This window comes from Bubalus bubalis, chromosome 5 (genome assembly GCF_019923935.1).
Source record: "Bubalus bubalis isolate 160015118507 breed Murrah chromosome 5, NDDB_SH_1, whole genome shotgun sequence".
NCBI classification, from domain to species: Eukaryota; Metazoa; Chordata; class Mammalia; order Artiodactyla; family Bovidae; genus Bubalus; species Bubalus bubalis.
In genome coordinates, this window is record NC_059161.1 from 25,284,111 (window position 1) to 25,310,925 (window position 26,815).

At 34.9% G+C, this 26,815-nt stretch overlaps 2 protein-coding genes across 4 annotated transcripts in view; both read right to left on the reverse strand.

Moving 5' to 3' along the window:
• RABGAP1L (RAB GTPase activating protein 1 like) overlaps positions 1-26,815 on the reverse strand; it is a 736,110-nt gene that overhangs the window by 461,788 nt on the left and 247,507 nt on the right. The window lies entirely within an intron of this gene.
• On the reverse strand, positions 11,771-13,409 carry GPR52 (G protein-coupled receptor 52). The gene has a single exon (XM_044942815.2). The coding sequence runs from the start codon at positions 13,273-13,275 to the stop codon at positions 12,190-12,192; it is 1,086 nt and encodes a 361-aa protein (XP_044798750.1). The 5' UTR covers positions 13,276-13,409; the 3' UTR covers positions 11,771-12,189.

A 26,815-nucleotide genomic window follows, 5' to 3' on the forward strand; every position in this document is an offset into this window, starting at 1 on the left:
AAGTTCTTGGGTAAAATAGAAGTTTTAATTTTTTCCATATAATCACAAGGAAAAGAAATCAGGAAGACATTCATTCAAGTTGCGTATAAATAAAAAAATTATCTAAAATTCAAAGCTACCCCAAAGATCATTCACCCTCCTTTAAAACACATGTTTGAAGCCTAAATGTCCACTTAATGTGGGTTTTGGAAGGAAGAATTCAATTAGGTAGATAGCTATATTAAATAAAACTTAAATAATCTTTCATTTCTTCTAAATACTCTTTCCATAGCTCCTTCAGGTATACTCTACTAGAAAGGCAGAGGGAAAGGATTTTGAAGTAATCTTCAGTCCCACTGTACCCTTAACTGGGTTGAGGAGAAAAGTGATAAGACCTCAAAATACAGTTAAGCCAAATTATTCAACTCAACAAATAAATGACGTACTATAATAGAGAGCCCTTTACATTCAGCTCAACAAAGAATCGAGGAGCCACCATGTACCAAGCGCTCTGAGGAACCAGGGCACTGTAAAAGAATGGGGAGAAAAGCTGGACTTATAAGCATTCCCTGGCTCCTTAGACATTCATACCAGGTGTCACAGCTCCAGAGTGGCAAAGCCTCTCACTTGCTTACCACAGCTCCAGTCACCACTGTGGGAATGATGGTTCTGAAGGTTAGAAAAATCCCAAGTATCAAAACCAGGCCTGGGGTTCTCAACCATTAACAGCTTATGTCTTAAGGTCCACCCCCAAAGACACAGGCCTCCAACGTGTCTGCCTGAGAAAAGATCCTCCCCCACAGCTATAACAGAGGCAGAAGAATACAAGAGGGAAAATGTTCTAAGTCTTTCTCAAACTCTAATATAGGTGGCTGTGTGACACACACAACATGCTTCCCACCAAAAAAAAAAGAAAGAAAGAAAAGAAGGAAAGAATTTGAGTACCATAGTTTAAATCAGGCTCAGCAGACCCATCCCAGTTTTAAGGGTTTTCGTGTTGTTTTTCAGTGCATGGAAGATAAATACCACAAAAAACACATTAAACAAAGCAACCTCTTTCAGGGGCTCAGAGGAGATAAAGTGAAAATCAATTCTCTTAAATTACTTGTTAATGTAGAATTGCTGCTGGAAAGTCTGTGGTGAAGCAGGTAGATTCATTACTATTTGAACCACCAGGGAAGCCCTAAAGGTAGGCTGATAGTTGTTAGCATGAAGGTAAACTGGCTCTCTTCTTTTAGGAAATTTGTTACCATGTATAAATAATCATTTTAATAATATTAAGTATTTATCTTTCTTAAAAATTCAAACAAAATAATACAAAATACGAAAGCTTATTTATAAAATGTTCATAAAGAGTATGCAATAACATAGAAAACTGCTTAAGATATAAATAACTACATTAAAAACCCTTTACATAGAAAAAATCCTGGTTCATGGTAGAAAATGACAGGGCAGGGGGAAACAAATGAGTTTTTATATCTATGTGTTAATATTATATAGAATTATGGGTGATTTACTCTCTTTTATATCCTTTTAAATACTCCTTATATTTCCTGCTGGCTCAGACATAAAGAGTTTGCCTGCAATCCAGGAGACCCGGGTTCGATCCCTGTGTAAGGAAGATCCTCTGGAGAAAGAAATGGCAACCCATTCCAGTATTCTTGCCTAGAAAATCCCATGGACAGAAGGAAGAGCCTGGTGGGCTATACCCTATGGGGTCACAAAGAGTCGGACACAACTGAGAAACTAACACACACATATTTCCTTAAGGAATAATACTTGTTCAAAGATCAAAAATAAAAACTAAAATGAATTCTGACTGAGGATGAAAAAGGGGAATTAGCTATGTTGAAGCAATGAGAACTAGAAGAGGCAGACTATTATTCAACATAGTTTTGAAAGTCCCAGCAGGGCTATCAGAGAAGAAAAAGAAATCCAGATTGGAAAAGAAGAAATTAAACACTATTCGCAGACAACATGATACTATACATAGAAAACCCTAAAGATACCACCAGAAAATCACCAGAGTTAATCAATGAAATCTGTAAAGTGGCAGGATATAAAATTAATACACAGAAATCCCTTGTATTCCTATACACTAGCAACAAAAAATCCAAAAGAAAAATTAAGGAAACAATCCCATTCACCATTGCAACAAAAAGAGTAAAATACCTAGGAATAAACTTATCTTAGTAGACAAAAGATCCGCAGGCAGAAAACTACAAGACACTGATGAAAAGAAATCAAAGATGACACAAACAGATGGATACATATATTATGTTCTTGGATCTGAAGAATTAATATTGTGAAAATGACTATACTCCTCAAAGCAATCTATGGAGTCAATGTAATTCCTATCAAATTACCAATGGCATTTTTCACAGAACTAGAAGAAAATTTTTACCATTTTTATGGAAACACAGAGCACCCCAAATAGCCAAAGCAATCCTGGGAATGAAAAATGGAGCTGGAGAAATCAAGACTCCCCAACTTCAGATTGTACTACAAAGCTACAATCATGAAAACAGTATGATACTGGCAGAAAAATAGAAATATAGATCAATGGAACAGGACAGAAAATCCAGAAATGAACCCATGTACCTATGGTCAACTAATCCATGACAAATGTTGGAAAGACAGCCTCTTCAACAAATGGTGCTGGCAAAACTGGACAGCTACATGTAAATAAGTGAAATTAGATCATTCTTTAACACCTGACACAAAAATAAGCTCAAAATGGATTAAAGACCTAAATGTGAGACTGGACATTAAAAAACTTTTAGAGGAAAACATAGGCAGAACACTCTCTGACATAAATCGCATCAAGATACTATTCACTTTGTCTCCCAGAATAATGGAAATAAAAACAAAAATAAACAAATGGGACCTAATTAAACTCAACGACACTTTTGTACTATGCTGAACACTGAACATTTCCTTCCCTTTCACTTTAATAAATTTTCAAATATCCCAAGGTATCCTCTGAGACTAAAGCATCCAAACACATAGCTAAATATTTAGGTCAATTCATCTTTAAAATTGGCAACCCACTCCAGTATCCTTGCCTGGAAAATTCAATGGACTGACAGCCTGGCGGGCTACAGTTCATGGGGTTTCAAGAGTTGGACATAACTTAGCAACTAACCTGCCATCTTTAAAATGCATCAAGTTCTCTAATTCTTCAGTATATTCCATTTCTCCTAAAATTGTTTTGCAATCTCTCCCTCAAATTCTAGAAATTAGATAGTCTTCCCCTTAGCCTGTTTCCCACAATTCAATAAATTACTCTCTGGACTTAAAAGCATCCAGGAGTATCTGCAGAACCGCAATTTATGTCACATAAAACATAAAAAAATATTTACTGTCCTGATTTATTGATACAAAAATGCAAACATATCCAGCTAATTCAGATTTCAATAATTTGAATTTTGCAATGACTCATCTTGAAAATCTTTTTAATGGGTACCATAAGTTAAATGATCAAAATTTTCACAAAAACCTTAAATGTTTAAGACAACAAACTTTTCAAACAATTCAGTAGAATTAAGTTATATTCAGTTGATGCATACACTAGAAACTAAGGAAACAGTTCATCCAAGGACATTTATAAGGCAATCCTGTGTTAGCCTAATTAGAGTTCCTTTAATTTTTCTATAACCATATTATTTCACTGAAAGAAAATTGAATTATACATTAACAGGGTTTTATGTAAAAATATCACTAATTCAGACTGCTCTCTCTGATTCCCTGAGTACAATTTTTTAGACTATACACAACACAGCACTTCATAAAGCACGGTAGCCAGAAATGTCAAGACCTTTTCTATCATTAGGTTCAGAAAAAAACATCCTATTATGACTTCAACAACACTGCAAATCCATTATAAAGAATATTCAGAACATAAAGTGAACAGCTATGACATGTTTACTTTTCAAAAGCAGATATATATATATATATATATATGTACCAGTGTTTTTGACAATTCTTCATCATTAAGGAGAAGGGGGCAACAGAGGACAAGATGGATGGATGGCATGATCAACTCAATGGATGTGAGTTTGAACAAACTCCAAGAGATACTGAAGTACAGGAAAGCCTGACGTACTGCAGTCCATGGAGTCACAAAAAGCTGGACATGATTTAGTGACTGAACAACATCATCATCATTAAGGTTATAGTTTTAAAATATATAACTGCTGCTGCTGCTGCTAAGTCACTTCAGTCGTGTCCGACTCTGTGTAACCCCATAGATGGCAGCCCACCAGGCTCCCCCGTCCCTGGGATTCTCCAGGCAAGAACATTGGAGTGGGTTGCCATTTCCTTCTCCAATGCATGAAAGTGAAAAGTGAAAGTAAAGTCGCTCAGTTGTGTCCAACCCTCAGCGACCCAGTGGACCGCAGTCTTCCAGGCTCCTCCATCCATGGGATTTTCCAGGCAGGAGTACTGGAGTGGTGTGCCATTGCCTTCTCCAAACACTGCTCAATTCAGTCTACATATCTCTCAATAAATTCAGCAGATGTTTTTAAACTGTTGCATTTTTTTAAAAGATAGGTAAATTTTATAACCCTCTATGGATAAGAAATTTCTTTAAGAAATTAGCAGTGCTGAGAATACATCTCATTAAAATTTTCCATGACCTCAAAATCCCACCTTCAATATACAATTAAAACTTCATATGGAATTTTTCCTGTATTAACTAAGTCAGTCCTCATTTTCTACTCAATGAAAAAGGGTCAGATCCCTTAACGACCAGCCATCCATAAATACATTATTCAAGAACTTTATCACAGGCAAAAACGTTGCTGCACAAGGTATATGGTCAGTAATATCTTTGTCTGGCTATGTGATCTTGTGAGGGTCACTTAAAAATCTTATCTCAGATTTCTACATGTAAAATGAGATAGGGTTTACTCACAGAAGCTTTTAGAATACATTTAATTCATAATGCCAAGGGCATTATACATGTTCAAAAGCATTTTAAGCTTTTTCAAAACTTAATTTCTTAACACATATGACAGGAGAGGCAAGTAGTTGTCTCCAATCTCCTCTATGCACACAGAATCATTTGAATATATTCCATATTAACATTCCCAAACTAAGACATCACTGGTAATCTCAACAAAGAATGTTACCTCAAATCCTAATAAGTTTTCTATTTAAAAAATATATGTACCTTTAACTATAGCAAAAGTAAACACTCTGCAATGACTGCAAATTGAAAGCAGAGGAATTTTTTCTCAGCCTGTAACAGGTGCTTCCCTGGTGGCTCAATGGTAAAGAATCTGCCTGCCAATGCAGGAGACATGGGTTTTGATCCCTGGATCAGGAAGATCCCCTGGAGAAGGTAATGGCAACCCATTCCAGTATTCTCACCTGGGATTCCCATGGACAGAGGAGTCTGGTGGGCTACAGTCCATGGGGTTGCAAAAGAGTTGAACATTATAACAAATACACATATATCCACATGCACACACCTTTTTATCTTGTCCCATAAATAAATGCTACCACAAGATGTTCTGGACTTCAAAGTCTATAAAAGTATATCAAGGTATAGCCCTCTAATAAACTTAAATTTTTTGTTCAATTTTAAGTATTAAATCACATATAGAAACTGAGAAGACAGAGCTGATAAGTCATGCTGATGACTGAAATAACAGAAGCCATTACAAGACCCATTTAATAATAATACATTCTAAATATAAATCTTCAAAATGTACTTTTCCACAGTTATCTCCAAGTAAATATACCTAAAATCCAGTAATGTTTTGAGATCTTGGAGAGCAAGAAGTTAAATGCATATTTATTTGTAATTTTCCTTAAATTTGAAAATCTAATTTATGGCAAGAACATTTCATAAAAACCTAGATATACATTACACAGAAGTTGTTTTCTTACAAATAAGAAATTATAATTTGCAATTGGCAAGGAATTCTAAAGACAGAATTTTGAACCTTTTTCTTGCCAAAATAATCACAAGAAAAATCCAAATACAATTTAACTTGTTAAAATATTAAAACAAGAACTTTAGGATTTTTTTAACCTATTGTTCACAAATTATCTTTTAACCTTGGCAAAACCTATCATTTATATAGTATCAATTTTACAAATACCATTTTTAATTACAAAACCTGTGGAGGAGTAAATGAAATAATTGTGAAGAAGCTATTTGTTATTATAAAATGTATACTCTAAAAATACCTATATTAAACTTCAGACTTTATTAGGAATATAAGTAAATGTTTTAAAACTGTATGTTACACAGAGTATATACATGAACACTTGCTCCTGTCAGGCATAACCTGAGACAAATGCACAGGTCATTTCTTGCTACAGTCTGCACTGAATTCAAAGATACATTTTGAATTTTAAAGAACAGACTATATAACTTTGTCCTTGATTTTTTTTAATGTGTGGGCCTTCCACTGAAAATAATGTCATCACTTTGAATTTATAGAGTATATTTGAGTAGTTTTAACCAGCATCAACATCATTTCCACTTGCTTAAGTAGAGAACATAAAATAAAACTGGAGTCAGATTTCTAAACTCAAAGAGAAACGTGATTTATTTTGCATAAAGGAGCATTTGGGGAAATTTTAGAATTTAAGGAAATAATTCCATCCAATAAATTCTATCACTATTCATTATGTTGCTTCTTGATACTTATCACCTGCATATTTTGAAATGTTACAATCTCCACAATTAATCTGATTCTATTTATGACAGTGAAGATACTGATATCACATATGCCTTAAACACCCATCAGACATAACCATCTCCAGCTGAATTTATTACTCTGATTTTCTTCACCGTACTAGGGAATCATTATGTGAAAATAAAATAAAAGTTATCATTAAAAAGTTACAGATATGATCTTTGGGAATGGGGGTGCTAAAAAACAGAATCTTGCCTATCTGTGAAATAGGCAGCTAACACATAAGCTGGACTCTACTTCCCTAATGCAAGGTCATCCTTCTGTTATTTAAAGATGTGAAAAATGCATTTTAAAACGCATTAATGGTGCATTTTTTTAAAATGGTGCATTAAAAAAAATGTGGTAGGTAACAGAGATACATTTTAGATTCAGCAAATAACACTTAAAAATGATTGTGCTGAAGCAAAATTATATCAAGAACATCTACTATCACAAACAGAAAGGCATCAAATGTCTCTGAAAATTTTACATGTAATAACAAATATTATACAAGTCAGAAACTACATAAATTGTGTTTAAATGAAAATTGTATTGATACAAAATTTGCTAATTTTACCTGTAAAATCAACAAATCTACTGTGAAACATCAAAATAGTTTTTAAACAGCACACTTAAGACAATTTTCCAATTATAAAAGAAGTAAAGGTTCACTATAAAAAATTTTTAAACAGAATATTAATAAAGAAGGAAAACCTAATCACATCATTTTTAATATTTTAAAAGAATTGTTTGCACTATTAAATAAAGGTAAAATATTTTAAATTATAGAGCAAAACTAGCACTGGATAAAACTTACATTTATAAGAAACACTGAAAGGAGGATTATTTTTTTCTCTTTAAAGCATTTCTCCTCAATGTCCACATACTTGGTTGTTGATTTAAAACTTTCTACACATCCTTCCTAATCTTAAAGTTTTACTCAGGGAAAGGAGCAACTGTTGGACCCTACACATCAGAACAGAGCATCAACTCAGTAACAAAGGCTCCTGTGCACTGTGACGGTCCTTCCTGGACAGAAAGGATGCTATGCTCAGCACATTACACAAGCAAATTCCCCACATCTTAATTTCCTCTGCTTATCACACATTTATATCTTTTTCACATCTAATGATTACCTTCCAGGGTAGGGAGAGACAGAGGAAAGTCATTTAATTTAAGGCAACAACTTCATTTCTAATTTTATATAATGAATGATATAAAGAGAGCAACTCTACTTATAATCTTTGTTTCTTCCCGGTAATACGTTTATGACAAAATACCTTAAATTCCACGTTAGTATACAAGGAAAACTAAAATGCAAAGACAAATGGCAAGGTACTCAACAATGCTTTCCTACTACTGCCAATCTGATGAAAGAAAAATGTTTAAGTATGTTGTTTTAAATATATAACTAATACAATTTTTGTATTTACTATATTCAATAAAGTGTTAGTCGCTCAGTCGTGTCCAACTCTTTTGCGACCCTATGGACTGTAGCCCACCAGGCTCCCTGTCAATGTAATCCTCCAGGCAAGAATACTGCAGCAGGTTGCCATTTCCTTCTCCAGGAGATCTTTCCAACCCAGGGATCAAACCCAGATCTCCCGCATTGTAGGCAGATTCTTTGCCAGCTAAGCCACCAGGGATGTAGGTTAATCTCAGAGTCATACTGTCTCATTTCATCGTCTGCTTGCTGGATACCTTTCATCTCCAATGATGTCTTTATGAACAACTATTTCTGGGAAAAGAGCTTTCAGAAATTAAGGAAGCTTTCTACATTTAAAAAAATCTGGTGGTTTAGTCGCTAAGTCATGTCCGACTCTTGTGACCCCATCGACTGAAGCAGCCAGGTTCCTCTGTCCATGTGATTCTTCAGGCAAGAAAACTGGAGTGGGTTGCCATTTCCTTCTCCAGGGGATCTTCCCAACCCAGGAATCAAACCCGGGTCTCCTGCACTGCAGGCAGATTCTTTACCACCTGAGCTATGAGGGAAGCCTGGGTTTAGGCCAAATTCCAGTTTAACAGATTCGGCCCAAAAAAAAATATATCATTTTATATAACTCTAAATTGTTATAAAATACAACTTCCTTATCAGAATCAGTAATCTTTAACTTGTGATAGCAATAAATATGGCAGCCACAAAGACAATAAAACAGCAGCTACCACAATTCAAACACTTTGTATTCAGCCATGCTGAATACAGAGACTGCTTTATCTCATTTAATCTTTAAATCCAGCCTACTAGGAAGGTACAAGTCTCTGGATCTTTCTGATCCAGATGAGAAAACTGAAGACTTGGAACATTTAGAATCCTACTTAGGGCTAAACAGCTTATAAGGGCTATGGTTTCAGTCCAGGCTTCACAAACTCGTAGGTTACAAAGCCTTATGACATTATATAACCTTAGAAACAACTCCACAGATAACAGAACCTTTAGAAATAGACTACAGCATCATTGTTTGGCTGCCATCTATAACCAAATTGGATAATTACCACAGAATACAGTATAGTGGTAAGAATGATGGTTATGCTTTCCATTCTTAAAACATATTCATCTTAAAAAGGCAGAATAGTTTCAAAATAAATATTATCTTATAACAAAACACATATTATATCAAAAGGAAGTTAACTGGCTTATCCTGGCGTTGCCCACAAAACTTTAATATAAGTGAAGAATCTAAACCAAGGACTTGCCTTCTAGAGGCTTTCCTTTCAGCCTATAACAAAGCTTTCCTTCTCCACCCTTTGTCTTCAAAAAAATCACTAAGAAATTTATAGAGACTTGGAAAAGATATGCAATGAAAACTTAACAGAAATGAACAAAAGGACTATCAAGGGAATGTCATGCCCCAAGGTTTCAGTTTGATTAAAGACTAAAGCACTAAGTGTGGGCTTATCAGATTGCTACTTTAATAAAAGAGAGTTTTAAGATCAAGGGAAAAGATATCACAAGGAAAGAACTGAAGCAAAGATTTAGGTGAGGGGGAAAAAAAAAAAACTCAAACAAGCTTTGCAGGGAAAAGGTAAAGACAGAGGTACAAGGTTTGAAGGCTTTGAGGGGAAAAGGCAGGGTAGCAAAATGGTTATGTGAGTGTGGACGAACCTCTACCACTGACCGAGAGACCGACCTTGGATAAATCATTTTTCTTTGGCTTTCCCATCTTTAGTATGGGGATAAAAACAGTAGCTATCTCCAAGGGTTGCAGTGAGAATTAAAAGTTATCACATACGTAAAACTTCACAGTGCCTGGCATATAATTATTAACATGAGGAATTATTAGCATGAGGAAAAGCAAAAAAGAAAAAATGCCACAAACACAGCCTCAGGTTTTTATTACAAAGGATGTATGAAGTCTTTTCTAACTATACTTACATACCAAACTAAAGGAATCAACATCTGATTCCCAAATAACACACACAATGTTGAAGGTTCTATTTATATCAGTCAACTTGAAAGTTAGTATTATGTTTCCTCAAACTTTATTTTCCTTAAACTGGTCTGAACTCAAAGGCACATTTCAACTTATCCAAGATGTCACTGGCAAACGGAATGAGAATCAATGTAAACAACCCAAACCACAAAAATGTGAAATAAATTTTTGATTTCCCAACAGTAACCTCTTATTCTAAATGTTTTATTAAACTGAAGCAACTGAAGCAAAGTCTGATTTTGAATATGTAGAATACTGCTTTATTCTTTATTTTAAACCTTTCTTACATGTTTAAAAATATACATGGGTTCAGAACAACCTCAATAAAACAATGACATTTCTTTTACTAAAGGACCTTTAAGTCAAACCACCAGTGTGCAAACATTGTTGGCTTCCAATTTGAAGAGTCATAGGCACATTTCACTATATGCATTTCATAAAATAATCAAAAATGCTGAGAATACTCAGTAGTTTGATATAAATTTTAAAATATCTGACAGGAGACTTATGGTAAAAAAAAAAAAAAAGTAAGATTTAGATGTTTTAGCACTTACACCTGCTTCACTATTAATTTCTCAAATGCCATTTTGCTACATCTAAACCCCTGACAATTTATTACACAACTCCATATAGCACACAAAAAAATAAGTTAATTTATCTCTGAATAGGAAAACAGATCATTACAAAAGAAAATATTGACAGTTCTTACCTGTTATTTGATAATTAAGTATACTTTATTCTCAGCATCACTAGGAATGAAGCTTGGTCTAATAGAAACACCTAATTAACAACTAACAAAAGTATTTTTCTATTAAAAGAAGTTTTTATATATTTGTGTCCAATGTTGATGATTTAAGCAACAGTGATCTATATAGTGTGCTAAGAAGACATTAGGCACAGATCACATAATGTAATTTACATGTTCTTTGTTGTAAAAAATATAGTATGTGAAAATGCATTATCATACAAATAATTAGTGGACCACAACAGTAAGCTTTGCAGACCTAACATAAAAAGGCTAATATTTTACTCTTTAAAAAAAAAAGGTGGAACACACCAAGCAGCTTTAGGAGCAATACCCCACTTCTAAGTGAGTCCTCTGCATTTGCATTGTGAATTATCTTAAAGAAAAACAAAGCTTAACTATAGGCCCCCCCAGAAAGGACACCACTTTGGGCACACGTATTATTTCAAAAGCAACTAAATAAAAATGTTTCCCAAACCCATTAAAAAATACTTAACACAATATCTTAAACAATATATAGAATACTTTTTTAGAAGGAATAAGCCATTCAACATTATGACTTTTATATAATAGATTCTTTCATTAGCTAAGACACTTCTGGCTTAAGGTACCAAAGGATGCAGATAAAGAAAAATGGAGGAAAAATAATAGCAGGCTGTTAGAAAGGCAGAGGGAGCATACATTTACCCAGAAGAAACAAACAAACGAAAAAACTATTTCTTCACTGCAGAAATTTGTGCTACGGATATAAAAACACAAGCAAAAGGGTTGTGTGGCAGGTAATAAAATATAATGCTTGCTATGCATCCTCCATGGAGGGACCTTTTAAGGACTGCAGATTAGTGAGTTTAGAAGTACACTTTGATGCAAAAGGTTATACTTTACCACATATATAATATGTAGCTTTTTTCTATAAAGGGCAATTTATGTAAGTAATTCCACAAACACAGAAGAGAGTGAGAGAGACAGAGAGAAAGAGAATGAGAGGCAGAGACAGAGGAGAGAGTCCAGTCAGAAAGAGAGAGAGAGACAAAACGCCAGGGGCTTCGCTTATGCCCTGTGGAAGATCTGAGGTACTTTTCCATCCTCAGAGCTTCACTTTTCCTAGTACTGCATATTTATACTCACACACCACAATTATCTCATGAGATTACCCTCTACATATCTTTAGGGTTTTTTTCCCCCATGAAAAAGAAAAAAAGAAAAAAAAGAAACTTTTAGTCCCTTCCTCTCATAGTCAACTATTCAAGTAAATATTTCTCTAGTGGCAAATTTCCAGATGAAGCAAGGATACAATCCAAAACTACTGTCAGATTACATGTGATTTACTGTGGAGTTTTCTTCAAATGGAGCAGGAATTAGCCCGTTTCCTAGGTTTGGGGTCTCGTGCTTCCTTATCCTTGACACACATACAAGATGTACACATTGTCTCAGACAGTCTTCGGAGGCCTAGCCGGAAAACACTGTTGGAGAGGCTGTATATAACACAGTTGCAAAAACTATTACTTATAGCCAGCCAGGTGGTTAGGAAGGACAGTGTTGGATTGTCCAAGACCCGGGAGCTTTCTAGAAGAAAGTAGATGATATAAGGGAGCCACAGCATGTAAAACACACTGGTTATCCGGAACAAAACCATGGCGTAGCGACGATCAGGGCTATGCCCGGCGTCTCCGGAGGCAGCCGCTTCATGGCTCGGGAATCGGGCCCTCCGGTCATTTATCTCTTTGGTGTGCTGCCGGCAAATTTTGAAAATGTGGAAGTAAGTGAAGCAGACAACCAAGGCAGCCGGGGCATAAAGTAAACAAACAATAAAGCCAGTAAAATAGGCACTGGTGAGCCAAGAGGTGGCACACCATTCAAAAATGTCACCGTGGTAACCAGGTTTCCCCCAGCCAAAAAAGGAAGGCAAGAAAATTAGGCAAGAGTAGATCCAGATTAAAATAATGCAAATTCTCAGGCGACATGGGGTGACCAGTTGATTGTAGGACAGAGGCTTGGTGATGGCAAGATAGCGATCCACACTGATGCAAGCAAGACATGCCATAGAAACACTTTTCAGTACTGAGATGATATATCCAAAAACCTGGCAAGTCAGTGACTCGTGGATACCTGTGGAGTAGTGGAGAAGTGAGAGAGTAGGAACCAAGCAGCTAACTCCAACAAAAAGATCAGCATATGCCATTGTTTGAATGAAATAGCTGGTCGTATAGTGGTGTAAAAGTGGAGCACAGTGAAAAACAAAGATGACCGTTAAATTCCCAGCAATGATGAGAAATGTCAGCAAGACAATGACAACTGTCTCGAAGATGCATACGTCCACCGCACCGTAGTGGCCAAATCCAAGTGGGCAGGAGTGACGTTCAGACATATTCAAAATGCCACTGCTCGTGTTGAGGATCCTCCATTCAGTCCACCTGGAATCATTCATGGCTTGGAATTAAAAGGACCTGCAGCCCTAGCTACAGCAAGCAGGTGCCCTGCCTAGCATCTGCTAAACTCTGCCCAGGAGTGTCTCAGCGTCAGCTTCGGCAGACAGTGGCAGTGCTTCTGTCACAGCTGAGCATCCCGGGGAGTACTCAAGTCTCTTCATCAGCCTCGGTGCAGCAGTAACACACCTCAGCTTTGGGGGGGAAGGAAGAGGAATAAGCTAGAAAGGAGGTGAAAAACAGGTCACCAATTAGCTTCCTCTGATGCTTTCAAACAACTTTTTGCAGACACAAGGCACTTCTAGAGAAAATGGACTTCTTAATAATATCTTGCACTATGAAAAATTAAATCTGTAAAAGGAAAGAAGCAATTGCCAAGGAAGAAAAGCTCTTGTGGGCCATTAGTTCTCTTCAGAAAGGTAGTTTCTTAGGGATCAACTAGGAAGAACGAGGAGGAAAAAAAAAGTCCTAAATAGTCTCAGGCTTCCTGTTTCATCTGTCAGGAGAAATGGATTCAAATTTTAGAACTTAATTAAAATCACAAATTTGGTTGGAAAGCTAAGAAAAAGTTCATTGGGCTAAATAGTGTCTTTAGGTTCAGTTCAGAGTTTGATACTGGTGGGTCAACTTTATGATCCATTTCTCTCTCTCTTATCTCAAAAGCTAAGAATCCCCTTCTCCAACAAGATTAATTCTAAAAGATTCATCTCTATTGGGGCACAAAGGAGCAGAAGAGAGGTAACAGACTCCAGACTGCCCTATAACTCTCATGAGAGGAAGAAAAAAGCATCCTTCCAATAAGGAAGATAATACACAATGGGTCAACACTGAAAAAATAGAAAAACAAACTTCTGAAAGTTTTAATTCTGCATGCATTTTTTTAAGCATTCAGATGAAAACAGTTTTAGTCCATTACAGTTAATGATGCTACCACCAGGACTGTAATTTATATCTTTTCCTTTTCAAAAGGAAAACAAAATCATTTTTGCTATTAATTTCAGCATCAACAACTGAAAATAACCTTCATTATCTGATACGCCACCTTCCTTATAATGGAGCATGATCGTAAAATATATAGCTCAAAGTTAATTCTCACCTTTGCAACCACACCTCTCTCTCTCACGAATATATGTAAATATATATAAAATTTAGACAATAGAAACTTTCCTATATGCTCTGAACTTCTGACTAGAAATGCTTCTATTATTTATTATTTAGGTATTTCTAGTAGGCTTTATAGTCTATATTGCTGTATCTTTCCTGTTTTCTTTAAATGATTAATACATTAAATCATTACTTTGACTAAATCTTTTCAAAGTAAAATATTACCTTGTCTGTTATATTTGCAGTTCTATAGCAGCCATATGTTAAGAAAATGTCTCTTCTATTTCTGTACTCTATTTTGAGCAAGTGCTCAATTAGTACAGGGGCCATTAGGTAGGTTATAAGATGTTCTTGTTTTAAAATACTTCTAAAGCATCGAGATGAGTTTAAATCCTAGAGTTTGAAATACTGAAAGATTGGCAGGATAAAATCCATCCAAAAGGCTTCCAAGGTCATTCTGATACCAGGTTAGCATTTGTCAAAAGTCTTTTTTAAAGTACAGGCATTTCAGAGACTCTCCTGTCAGTCTTTGTTATCATACCTTTTGAAGAAATAACATGCATTAGAAATAAAAACATTTCCTTCAGGAACAATGCAGGAGCTTAATAGAAAGCATTCTTCTCAAAGTTATTTTCTTGTGCACCACCAGGTCATCCAGGGAAGTCTTTCTTCTTTCATAATAATATCCACAGGATATTCCTCCTTGTACATTCCTAGTTTCACTTATCACAAAGTAGTTTTCTTGTTACAGGAATAAAACAATGCTTCTCACCTACATTCATTCTTTATCAGCTGCTAGGCTGGGCTGCTTGATTCAGAAGTCCAATTTACTGTGATGCAGTTACCGAGATGCTGTCAGTATATTCTTCACAATCTCTCAGTATCACTGCCTGCACCTGAGCCGAAGCCCTGCTCCTCCTCCTCCTCACCCTGAGCTGATGCAGAAGAACTCACCATCAGAAAGGTGACTCGGTCCTCCTGCCCCAATCAACAGCACAGCCAATGGCCACTGCAGCTGAAACTGTCACTAGGTAACAGTTGCCAGGCACATGCAGGCTTATAGACTTAAACTCGGCAAGCTCCGATCAAGATTGACAAAAGAAGACAATGGAACTGACCGGCCCTTATAACATATTAATGACATGTATGAATGTCTAGAGGTATTGTCCTTATAGCATGTGTAAAGATTATTTTCTATGAGCAGGACAGGAAAAAGACCCTAGGATGCACCTTTAAACCCTGTAGAGAAACTACCACAAGGTACTATGACACTAAAAAGTCAGCAGTAATCTAATGCTCATTGGCAGAAAAAACTTATTAATTATTAAAAATCATCTAAGTCTTCATGAACTCAAGTGACAGAGCAACTATTTTTACTCTCTAAAATATATTATATTTTGATTAATAGAAGTTACTTTATAATCTTTCCAACCTCTGCCACACCCACACTAAACTGCTGAATCTGATGTATTTAACTGTACAAAGCACTGGAACTAATACCTCTATACTAAAATCTACTTGCTGGACTATTTAAGGTCAAATATTACCTCAGAAAAGTAGACATTAGAAATAAACAGAATGACTGCTTAGTTCATTTTTTATCCTAATAGAAAAAAGAATTAAAGAGTCAAAGAACTTTTTCATATATTTCTTGAGCTACTCATACCCATGTCACAGGAAAGCTAATTTATAAGCTCATTTATATAATGGATGTTTAAAACCATTTCCACTTATTTTGACTTACTATAGACAAACATTCCCAACTTTAAAAATATTTCTTACAGGGTCAGCAACTTTCTTAAAAGTGATTTAGAATTAACTTATACATTATTTCAGAATTGAATCAGGAAATTTAAGATGAAAACGGATAACCAACATTTAGAGCATATTCTATGTGCCAAACATTATGCTATATGCTTTACATTTTTTTCTCAGTAAAAATACTAAATCCATATAAAGTAGATACCCATCATTATCATCTTCCAAAGGAAGAGAGTGGGTACCTAGAGAAAGTAAGTATAATTTGCTTACTAACAGTCATGAAACTAGGAAGGAAACAGGTCAAAATTGTCATTCTTAAAACCATTTTGATGAACCCCTCCCTCATTGTCTTTGTTTTCCACTTAGAGCAGCTATTGAGAAAATGTCTAAGAACAATTATTTTTGGATTTCAAAAATGATTTCTAAACCACAGGACCCTATTTTTTCCTTAATTTTTAACTTTCAGGAAGACCTTATCATTGCTAAAATCTTCATGAGGTTAGGTGAAATTAAGAAATCACATTTCTCATTACCAGAAAAATTTATAAAATAAGTTAGAATAACAATCTTAGAAAGAGTACCATACTGAGATTTGAAAGTAAATTTTGTAAATATTTTTAAATTATGAAAGTATGACAACACATTTACCAGAGACTTGGAAAAGACAGACAAAAGTCACATACAGTTCTACTCTATATTACAACTATTTTTAAGTAGATAAATAAAATTTTTAATTGGCATTTCAATATCAAACTATCAAAAATTAACAGAAGAAATTAGAAAGCAGAAGTATATAGTAGATCTGAAAAGCAGTATGAACCTATTCAACATAATTGAGATATATACAATTTTCACACAATAGCAAGGTAAAAAAGTTCCCATAGACGATAAACCAGAAGACACTGGAACATATCTAGCGACATAAAACAAGGTGCAAAAATTTTATGGTCTAAAGGTACTGCAATTATACAAAGTGTGTTCTGTTATCTCTGTGGAATTATGTTAGAAAGCAGTATCAAAAGCTATTTGAAAATAACCCACGTACTTTCAAGTGCAATGTGACATTTACCAAGAGAGATCGCTGACCTAGTCACTGAAAGCCTCAAGAAGGTTAAAAGACTGGGAAAGCACAGAGGGTGATTGCAGAAGAAAGCATTTAAATGAGAAATTAATATAAAAACTAGAAAAGTTCTATTATACAGGGAAGCATTCTGACTTTTAGGGACACATAAAACCATGAAAAGCAAACAAGATTTGGCTTAACTAAAACTTTCTTTCACAATAATAATAAATATTCAAAATAAAAATTATAGATGATAAATATTCATGACCGTAGACAGGTCCTACATTCCACATAAAGAGTTAAATATGAAGGTTTCTGACGAAAACACTGAGAAATAAAATATTACTAATTATTAAAGTGGCTTCATCTAAAAAAAAATATTTAAAAAATCATTTTAAAAGTATACACTATACATTATTTTTCAAGTTTTGAATCATAATATTTTTAAAAAATCAGAGAAATGACCAAAATGTCACTTACAGATATTCAAATACTAGATCACTTTGACCCATTTATTTCCAACAAATAATCACTGGTAGAGACTTACATCTAAGAAAAATATAAATAATCCCTAGTTGTACATGCATTCAAAGGTATATGATAATATGGGAGGGAGAGTTCAAGGAGCAATAGATTTGACCCACCAAGCTTCCTTCTTTTCTTCTACCAACTTCAAAAACCAGCTTCAGGAGTTCTGACAAGGTAATTTTCTTCTTTTCTGAGACTGACTCTTACTACTAGCCCCTCACTTTCTTTCCCTTCTATTCTTTTTTTCTGAACTGATTATAAGAGAAACTAATTTATAAAGTGAAGCTCTAATAACAACAGCACTAATAGCATATATTTACACAGCTCATTACATAAAGCACTCTGTTTTTATATTATGCATAATTCTCTTCATTTTAAGGGTCATTAGATGTTTTATTACTGCCATTCTTATAAGTCATTATCAACCACCCCCCTTTCCTTTCAACTTATGAACACTGGCTGGGAAATATCTAAGAGGAATCATTATTTGGGATTACTTCAGAATTACTTCTAACAGCTAAAAGTTAGAACTTCTTGAGATGATACATCACAGATGTTTAATTTTTAATTCATACCTTATATATGTTTTATATGTTCAACCTTTGCACATATAAAATTCAAATATGAATCAATATTTCATTAGACATCTAAGCAACTACTCAATCGGGGTTAAACAGCAAAAGAAGAGAGAACCATTAGCCACTGGTGGTAAACAGCATAAACAATAGGCAATGATTATCAAGGAGAAATGCAAAACCAATACTGTGGGGGGAAAAAAACAGATGATAATGTAAAAAGTATTTTTAAGCTTATTTTTAAAAAATACAAAAAGGTGTATGGACTCAGAATTTACTTATTTCTTCAACTATTCCTCCCCACCTATTAACTTTTCTCCACCTCACCATCACTATCCTAAGCCAGCTAGCCATCATCGTGTGTGTGGACTACTACAGAGGCTTTCAATCTGGTCTTCCCGAGTGGTCGGTGGCCTCTTTTCAAACCACTATGGGCAAAACAGACAGAATATTCTTTTCAAAATGCAAACTAGATGGTACCATGCTCACTGAAATGCTTCAGCCATTTCATACAGCCCTTAGTATACAATTCTAACAGGTCCTACAAAATCTGATCTCTGTGTATCTATTCAATTTAACTTCTCTTTTCTGTTATTTAGGATTAGCTAATTAGGCTCCTAGAGAAGGAAATGGCAACCCACTCCAGTATTCTTCCCTGGAAAATCCTATAAACGGAGGAGCCTGAGAGCCTGAGCCCATTGGGTCACAAGAGTTGGACACGACTTAGTGATTAAACCAGCAGCACCACCACCAAACTGGCTCTACCTGCCCCCACTCCACCCTTTCCTCATCCCACACGTATTTGCTATGTTCCCTACTTGCCACAGGGTATTTGTACCTGCTGCTGATTATGACATCGTAGTTTCTTTTTTTAGTTAATTCAGATATATATATATAAAATCCTAATACATAATTATGTATTGTGTATATATATATAATCCTAATATATTCAAATTAAGGGCAATATTATTCATTTATTTATTTATTAAAGTTGTTCAGTCGAGTCCGATGCTTTGCAACCCCATAGGCTATAGGGGCTTTTTTCAAACCACTGTGCTTTGAAAGAAACCATATACAGTCCATGGAATTCTCCAGGCCAGAATACTGGAGTGGGGTAGCTTATCCCTTCTCCAGTGGATCTTCCTGACCCAGGAATCGAACCAGGATCTCCTGCATTGCAGACTGATTCTTTACCACCTGAGCTATCAGGGAAGCCCATTATTCATCTATACCTCTACCTAAATCCAATTCAATATGCATACTTGACTGCCACTTTGAAAAATCCTATCTAGGAAGAGATAATGATTATTATCATTTTAAGAATTAAAAAATGCTACAAAATACAGTATCAATGTATTTTAAATGTACTATCAAATGTAGTATCAAAGCAACTTGGTCTAAGCACCAAGAGAAAAAAAAATGAATATAAAGTGGGACATCTTAGAATCCACTGATTTTGTGATCCTTCAAGAGCAGAAAACAAGCTTATAGATCAAATTCACTTTATTATGAGGCAAGTTATTATCTATTAAAAATATTTAACAAATATTAGTGGTAATACAGAAAAAAATTTCCTCAAACTAACAAAGACACTATATGGGAAAGATCACAGCTAACATAATGCTTAACAGTGAAAGAGTAAATGCTTTTCTTTTAAAACTGGAAACAAGGCAAAGATGTCTGCTCTCACCACGTCCACGCACAATATTCTGGAAGTCTCAACCAATACAACAGGCATGACAAATAGTTTAGTGATAAAGGAAAAGAAAGACATGACTGTATATGTATGAAAGACCCCCAAAATTCTACCCCAAAAGCCCATCAGAACTAATGAGTAACTTTTTTCAGAAACAAGGTTAATATACAAAAATCATTGCATTTCTATACACTTGGAACAGCAAATAAAATTTTAAACAACAAGCTATTTACAACAGCATCAAAACACAGAAAATATGAATAAATTTAACAAAAGACACATGTGTCCTCTACCCTAAAAAATACGAAATGTCACTGAAAAAAAATAAAAGGTCCTAAGTAAATGGAGAGATATATAATCTTTACAAATTAGAAGACTCAATATTGTTACAAATATTAATTTTTCTCAATCCGACTCTGTGCGACCCCATAGACGGCAGCCCACCAGGCTCCCCCATCCCTGGCATTCTCCAGGTAAGAACACTGGAGTGGGTTGCCATTTCCTTCTCCAATGCGTGAAAGTGAAAGTGAAGTCGCTCAGTCGTGTCCGACTTTTAGCGACCCCATGGACTGCAGCCTACCAGGCTCCTCCGCCCATGGGATTTTCCAGGCAAGAGTACTGGAGTGGGGTGCCATTGCCTTCTCTATTCCAATTCAAATCCAAGTAGGTTTTGGTAGAACTAAGAAGTTGATTCTAAAATTTATATATAAACACAAAGGACCTAGGACAGCAAAAACAATCTAAGAGAAGGATTAGAAAAAAATTTGGAGGACTGGCACAACCTGATTTCAAAACTTATTATAAAGCCACAATAATTAAGACTGGCATAAAGATAAGCAAACAGATGACTTAAAAGAATAGAGCCCAAAACTGCCCATACAATGAAATTCTGCAACAGGAAAAACTTTGATGAAAGAAATCAGAACATGGCTGCTGAGGGGTGTGTGTGTGTGTGTGTGTTTACTGTGTATGTAAGTTACAGCTGAAGAGAATGATAAAGATGATTACACTTGCTTTTTTCAAGTGCTCCCATTTTGGTGCAAAGCCATCAAATTAGAGACCTAAATTACTTGAGTGCATTTAAAGGCAATGCCAGGAAATCATATACATTGATGTTGAAAAAGAAAAACACCAGAATTCTCCGAAGCAATGTCCCATTAAGAATAAATAGGCTACTGAAATATCTGAAAGAACAGAAACTGCTGGACAGAATAAGTACATTCAGCCCGTGTCTACTTTCACACTCTCTCAATCATTATACCTGACTCACTGCTCACTGTTTGTACTCATAGACACAACAGTCCAGATGCAAGTGAGACACTGAGCGAGAAAAGGCTTCTTATTAAATGCCAGTTATACAACACTCTGAGACTGCCCTAGCTAGCTGGGATCTGAGACAGCTGGCTGAGAAAGCAAGACCTTTGCGACAATCCAGTATTTGCAGTCAGTCACAAAGGAAAATGGACAAACAAAATACTAATTTATGTGCATGTTTAACTCAGTGGGGAGAACGCTCAAATATATAATTAAAATCAAATTAATTGGTCAAAAGCAGTATGCAGAGCAATAAAATAAAACCATGTACAGGATGATCTTCCCTCACATTTCTCCAAGTTATGTTATTATTTTTAATAAACATCTATTTAGTTTGAAGACTGTGACTTAGAGAAGAAAATACAGGCTTTAGAATCAGCCAGATTTAGGTTCGCACTGGCTACAGCACTTAATAGCCGTTAAGGCCTTAGCTACGTCATTTTCTTCATTTATCTCAGTTTCCATATGTAAAACTGAGATAATAGTTAACTTTTTTAAAGTCGGTTATGAAAATTAGGAATTAAAGTAAACCTGAAAAAGCACGTAAGGGCAGTTCACTCAATTCTCACTGATAATGAAGTTAAACATATTCGTCACTATAAACAGGCTTTTTGTTTAGTCATTTCTCCTCAAGAAACCATGCCCACAGTAACCTGCTGAGATTACAGAATTAAAACAATACTCTCACTTTTCTTTTGAGTTGCCATCTCTCTCAACAGTCCTTTTAAAAAATATATATTTTTAAAATATACATTAAATATACATTAAAATATAATATACATTAAAAATATATTCTTAAAATATACATTATCTGAACCTGACCACACATCTTAGAAAATTCATGTGATTAGCAACACAGTAATATAAAAATTACCAAACCCTGGTCCATAAAAATCTCAGTTACAAGGATCCTGCAATTCCCAAATATTTCTTTTTAAATTTTTTAAATTTTGTTTTACTTTATACAATTTTACATTTACATCTTTATAAGATGTATCATCCACTTATTCAGAATTCTGAACATACTTTAATTTTTGCCTAGTAGGCTGGAATCATCACTGTTAATGTCAATTAGAATACTATCTCATAACACAAATCAAAATTTGGATTCAATATACATGTATACTGAGTCAAGAGAAACTAATTTTTATGAGCAATTAGGTACCTATAAGAGACTATATAAATTGTATATATGCATCCCTATATATTCTGACTCTATTTGCACAGAAAAGAATACATAGCTCCCTATATTTTTATATATAAATACAGCAGTATTCTTCCTTCCTCTTTTAACTTTCTGTCTTTAATTTTCTAGAGGATTAAATATCAGAAACTAAGTTTATAAGAACTTTTTCCTCCAACAGTAAACAGAAGTACTGCTCTATGAATAAAAGCGTCATAGCTCAGGTCTGCACTGTCAGTTACTTCCAGGTAAGTGAAGTGGTCCCTATTTTAATATGGCAATAGACATAATAAATACACTGAAAAACAACACAGGAAAAAAGGAAATTCCAAGCTTTCTTACAACATTCACATAAGAGCTATCAATCATTCATGTTCTTTTCTTACTTCATATAACAACAAATTTGGAAATTTAATTTTTATATCAATGAAATCCCATAAAGTATTAATACTGTCTCTCAGAATGGGCTCAATACAGTCACCTCCCTTTAATTTTTGTACAATAAAAACACAGAAAGAAAAGTTAAACCTTAAAACATTTCCGAGGAAAGTCTGTTAAAATTATATGAAAATAGAACAGCACAATTTCATTTTAAATAATGGGTTCACATTATAGGAAAGAAATGTTGATTCAAATTCATTTTTAATTGAAAGAGATTTTTCCCTTATAAAAGAAAATTGCTATTTTTTAAGATATCTTATTGTTATGGCAACTGAAGTGCTAAAAATAATAAAGAAATATCAAAGTTGTTATAGCAACTGGAATTTTAAAAAGCCATGAAGTATAAAATAATCAAACCTTTACTTGGCTTGAAATGCAACATCTATGACTCAGTTTTCAAAAGAAAATTTGAAGTACTCATGCTCTTGTCTTTACAAGTTGTCTCTGGAGTCCAAATTAAACACACACACACACACAAACTTAGGCATAATAGTTGAAGTATTTCTTATATTCCTTACATGTCTCTCACTATTCTATACATATTAAACAATGTGGCTTTGCTAACCATACGAGTTACCAAACTTCATGAACAGCAGAAAATGATTCCTCAATAAATGTGTGTTGAATTGAATTCAACTATACAGAGTTGGCTTGGAGAAGGCAATGGCACCCCACTCCAGTACTCTTGCCTGGAAAATCCCATGGACGGAGGAGCCTGGTGGGCTGCAGCCCATGGGGTCGCTAGAGTCGGACACGACTGAGCGACTTCACTTTCACTTTCACACATTGGAGAAGGAAATGGCAAGCCACTCCAGTGTTCTTGCTTGGAGAACCCCAGGGACGGGGGAGCCTGGTGGGTTGCCGTCTTTGGGGTTGCACAGAGTTGGACATGACTCAAGAGACTTAGCAGCAGCAGCAGCATACAGAGTTGGCACAAAACCTGGAGTTTCTGATTTTCTAACTCGTTTCTAACCTCTAGGCTTCACTGTTCTGCTCTAGAAAACACTAAAAATGCAGGAAACTTACCCATTGCCAAAGTGCTTTGCTCAGATTCATCTAATTAGCTCAATTAATTTAAAAATTTATTGAAGTCCTGTTGCATACTTGGTATTACGCAAGGTTCTAGGACTTTTTTTCATAGAGTTCACAGTATAGTACAGAAGAACTAAAACAAGTCACCACCATTGAAATGTACAGTGCAATGATGGAATATAATGAAATTATCAAGAGAAAATTCATAAAGGTCCTCTAATCAGTGGTAGGATCCTTGAAGAATTTAAACCATGAGGTAACATAAATTTCTTGTCTGTTCCCAGAGAAGCTCAGATTAAGAAATTAAAACTGCAGATTTATCAAGACACATCTTTATTCTCATAGCTTTGTATGTTCCTTTTTGATAACTAATGACCAAGATAACAAATACAGTAACATTTGGTGCTAACTCCAGCATTTATGGACTGAAGAGAACTGGCTGGGAATAGACTTCTTGATTCCCTTGTTTTATCTGTATCCATCTGCATTTTAGTATTTTCACCCTAAAACCATCAGCTTATTTTTAAACAAGCAGTGATTTATCCTGTGAGCTACTGATGAAGACTTGAGAAGTTCAGACTTGGCTCAGTGGAAAACAGGAATATCTTAGACCTAGAAAGGGATTGTTGGTGTGACTGTGGATTAGTAAAGCCTCCTGTTACATATAATACATGCACACACACACACAGAAACATTTCCTTATCTACCTTACCCAGTAAAGAGAATGACTAGTGATAACTGGTACTATTTTGATCCTGAGGCCAATACAATTCTATTGCTTTTTATTAAAAATAAATGATATGATCCCTTATATGAATGATTTGTAATAACTTGCTTTATTCTGAATCCATGTTTATTAGTATCATCCAACAAAATCTTATTTTTATAATTTTTATGAAAAAAATACAAACGCTCAAAAACACCAGGAAAAAAACCCAATTTAAAGTCATAGAGTTGTATTAAGTGCTTAGATTGTATGTACAAAATAAATTATTCAACAGTTAACTTGATTTAAAAATGTAGTAAGTTATTTCCACACAGTGCCTATATTGTGACTTGTATAACAGTTGTTAGACTTCTATTCATTTATGCCAAATATATAGTGTCTATGTGTATGTATACATTACACATTTTATAATATTTCTCAAACTGGAGTCCAACGAATCTTTAAGAGTTATCTTTTGGATCCCATGAGTATTCAATAGTATCTTTTAATTTTCAGTTTTTACTTCCACAACTATCTTAAAGGCTTTACTAGAAGTGGATTCTGATCATCTGATGGCTATCTCATAATGAAGTATTGTTACACAACACTGGTGCCAACATTTGTCCAAGTGTTTACCACTGTTTTGGAGCCAAGTAGTTCTTACTTTGTGCAGGCTGAGAAATCAGAACATAAAGAGGTTTAATATGTAAATGATGTACCAAAGAAAGGTTATATGACCTAACACCACACTGTACAAGGAAGTTTTCCAGTGGGCCAGAAGAGTGTGTTGGGAAAACTGAGTCATCTGAGGGCACATGGCCCCATACGCATGCCAAACTCAAAGAAAATCTGTACTATAACTGTCAGGATCACAGGCAAACTGTGACCAGCAGTTCAGTTTCAGGAAAATAACCTCATCCGTAACATTAAATTAATATGGTAAGTGTGCATTTTTATTGATTTTACAGCTTGTTTCTGTTAGATTTATTATGGTCATCAGAAATAAAAGTATAAAGAGTTTATATTTATATCACATATGGTTCACTGAGGTAATAATGAAATGATATTTATAGTCAACACTGGTAAAAGGGGACTGTTGAGGACTTCTCTCCCCATAAAATGGTGTGGCATAGTCTTCAAAATGAATATTCTGGAAATACAATGTGATATATTTCCATCCCATACACTGTACTGTCAGCTCCTAGTCCTACACTATCATCTCATTTTTCTTTAAGCCTGGTACACAGTGCTTCAATCATATATACTCAGAACAAGTTTGTTGAAAGGATAATATTTCTGTTGATCCAGAACTCCCCACCCCCAAAGATCTCAAAATGCTTTATCAACAGACATTATTGCTGACTTTATAAATGTATTTTATGGCTTACTCAAGATCACATTAAAAATATGATGAAAGAGAAAAAGTTCACAGAAAGGAGTGACATGAAAACCCTCAGACCAGGAACGTATTAAGGTCATTAAGATTCTGTTGTAGGAACAAAAAATTATTTACTTGTCAATTTAATTCACCAACCAAAAAAAGGTTAAGTATATTGAACCCTCTTCTTCACTAGGTTATAAGCTCCTCTGAAAACATCTTTCACCACTGTTACTCTGAGTGGCAAGCACAGTGCCTGGCATATTACAGAAAGTGTTAGTTGCTCAGTCATGTCCGACTCTTTGCGACCCCATGGTCTGTAGCCCACCAGGGTCCTCTGTCCATGGGATTTCCCAGGCAAGAATATTGGAGTGGGTTGCCTTTTCCTTAGGTAATAGTATTTTCTAAATAAATCAAATTAATTGATTTGCATTCCCCTCTTGCTAAATATCAACATAAAAATTATTTTATAAGTGTGGAGTCTAATCTAGCAGGTTGCAAAGAGTCCATGGGGTTGCAAAGAGTCGGACACAACTGAGCAACTAATTTTAATCTAGAACAAACGGCAGAATTCTCTTAAAATATCAGAAATTATGGTAGCTTAAACTCATCCATATAAAGCTTTTCAAAAGAAAGCTAAAAACATTATACTGTCTCTTTATCCTTGGGTCATGTTATGGGGGAATGAGGAAAATGAGAAATCAAACGAATTGACCTACATTTTCCAGCACAACTTTTTCACCAGGCAGTATCAAAGCTAA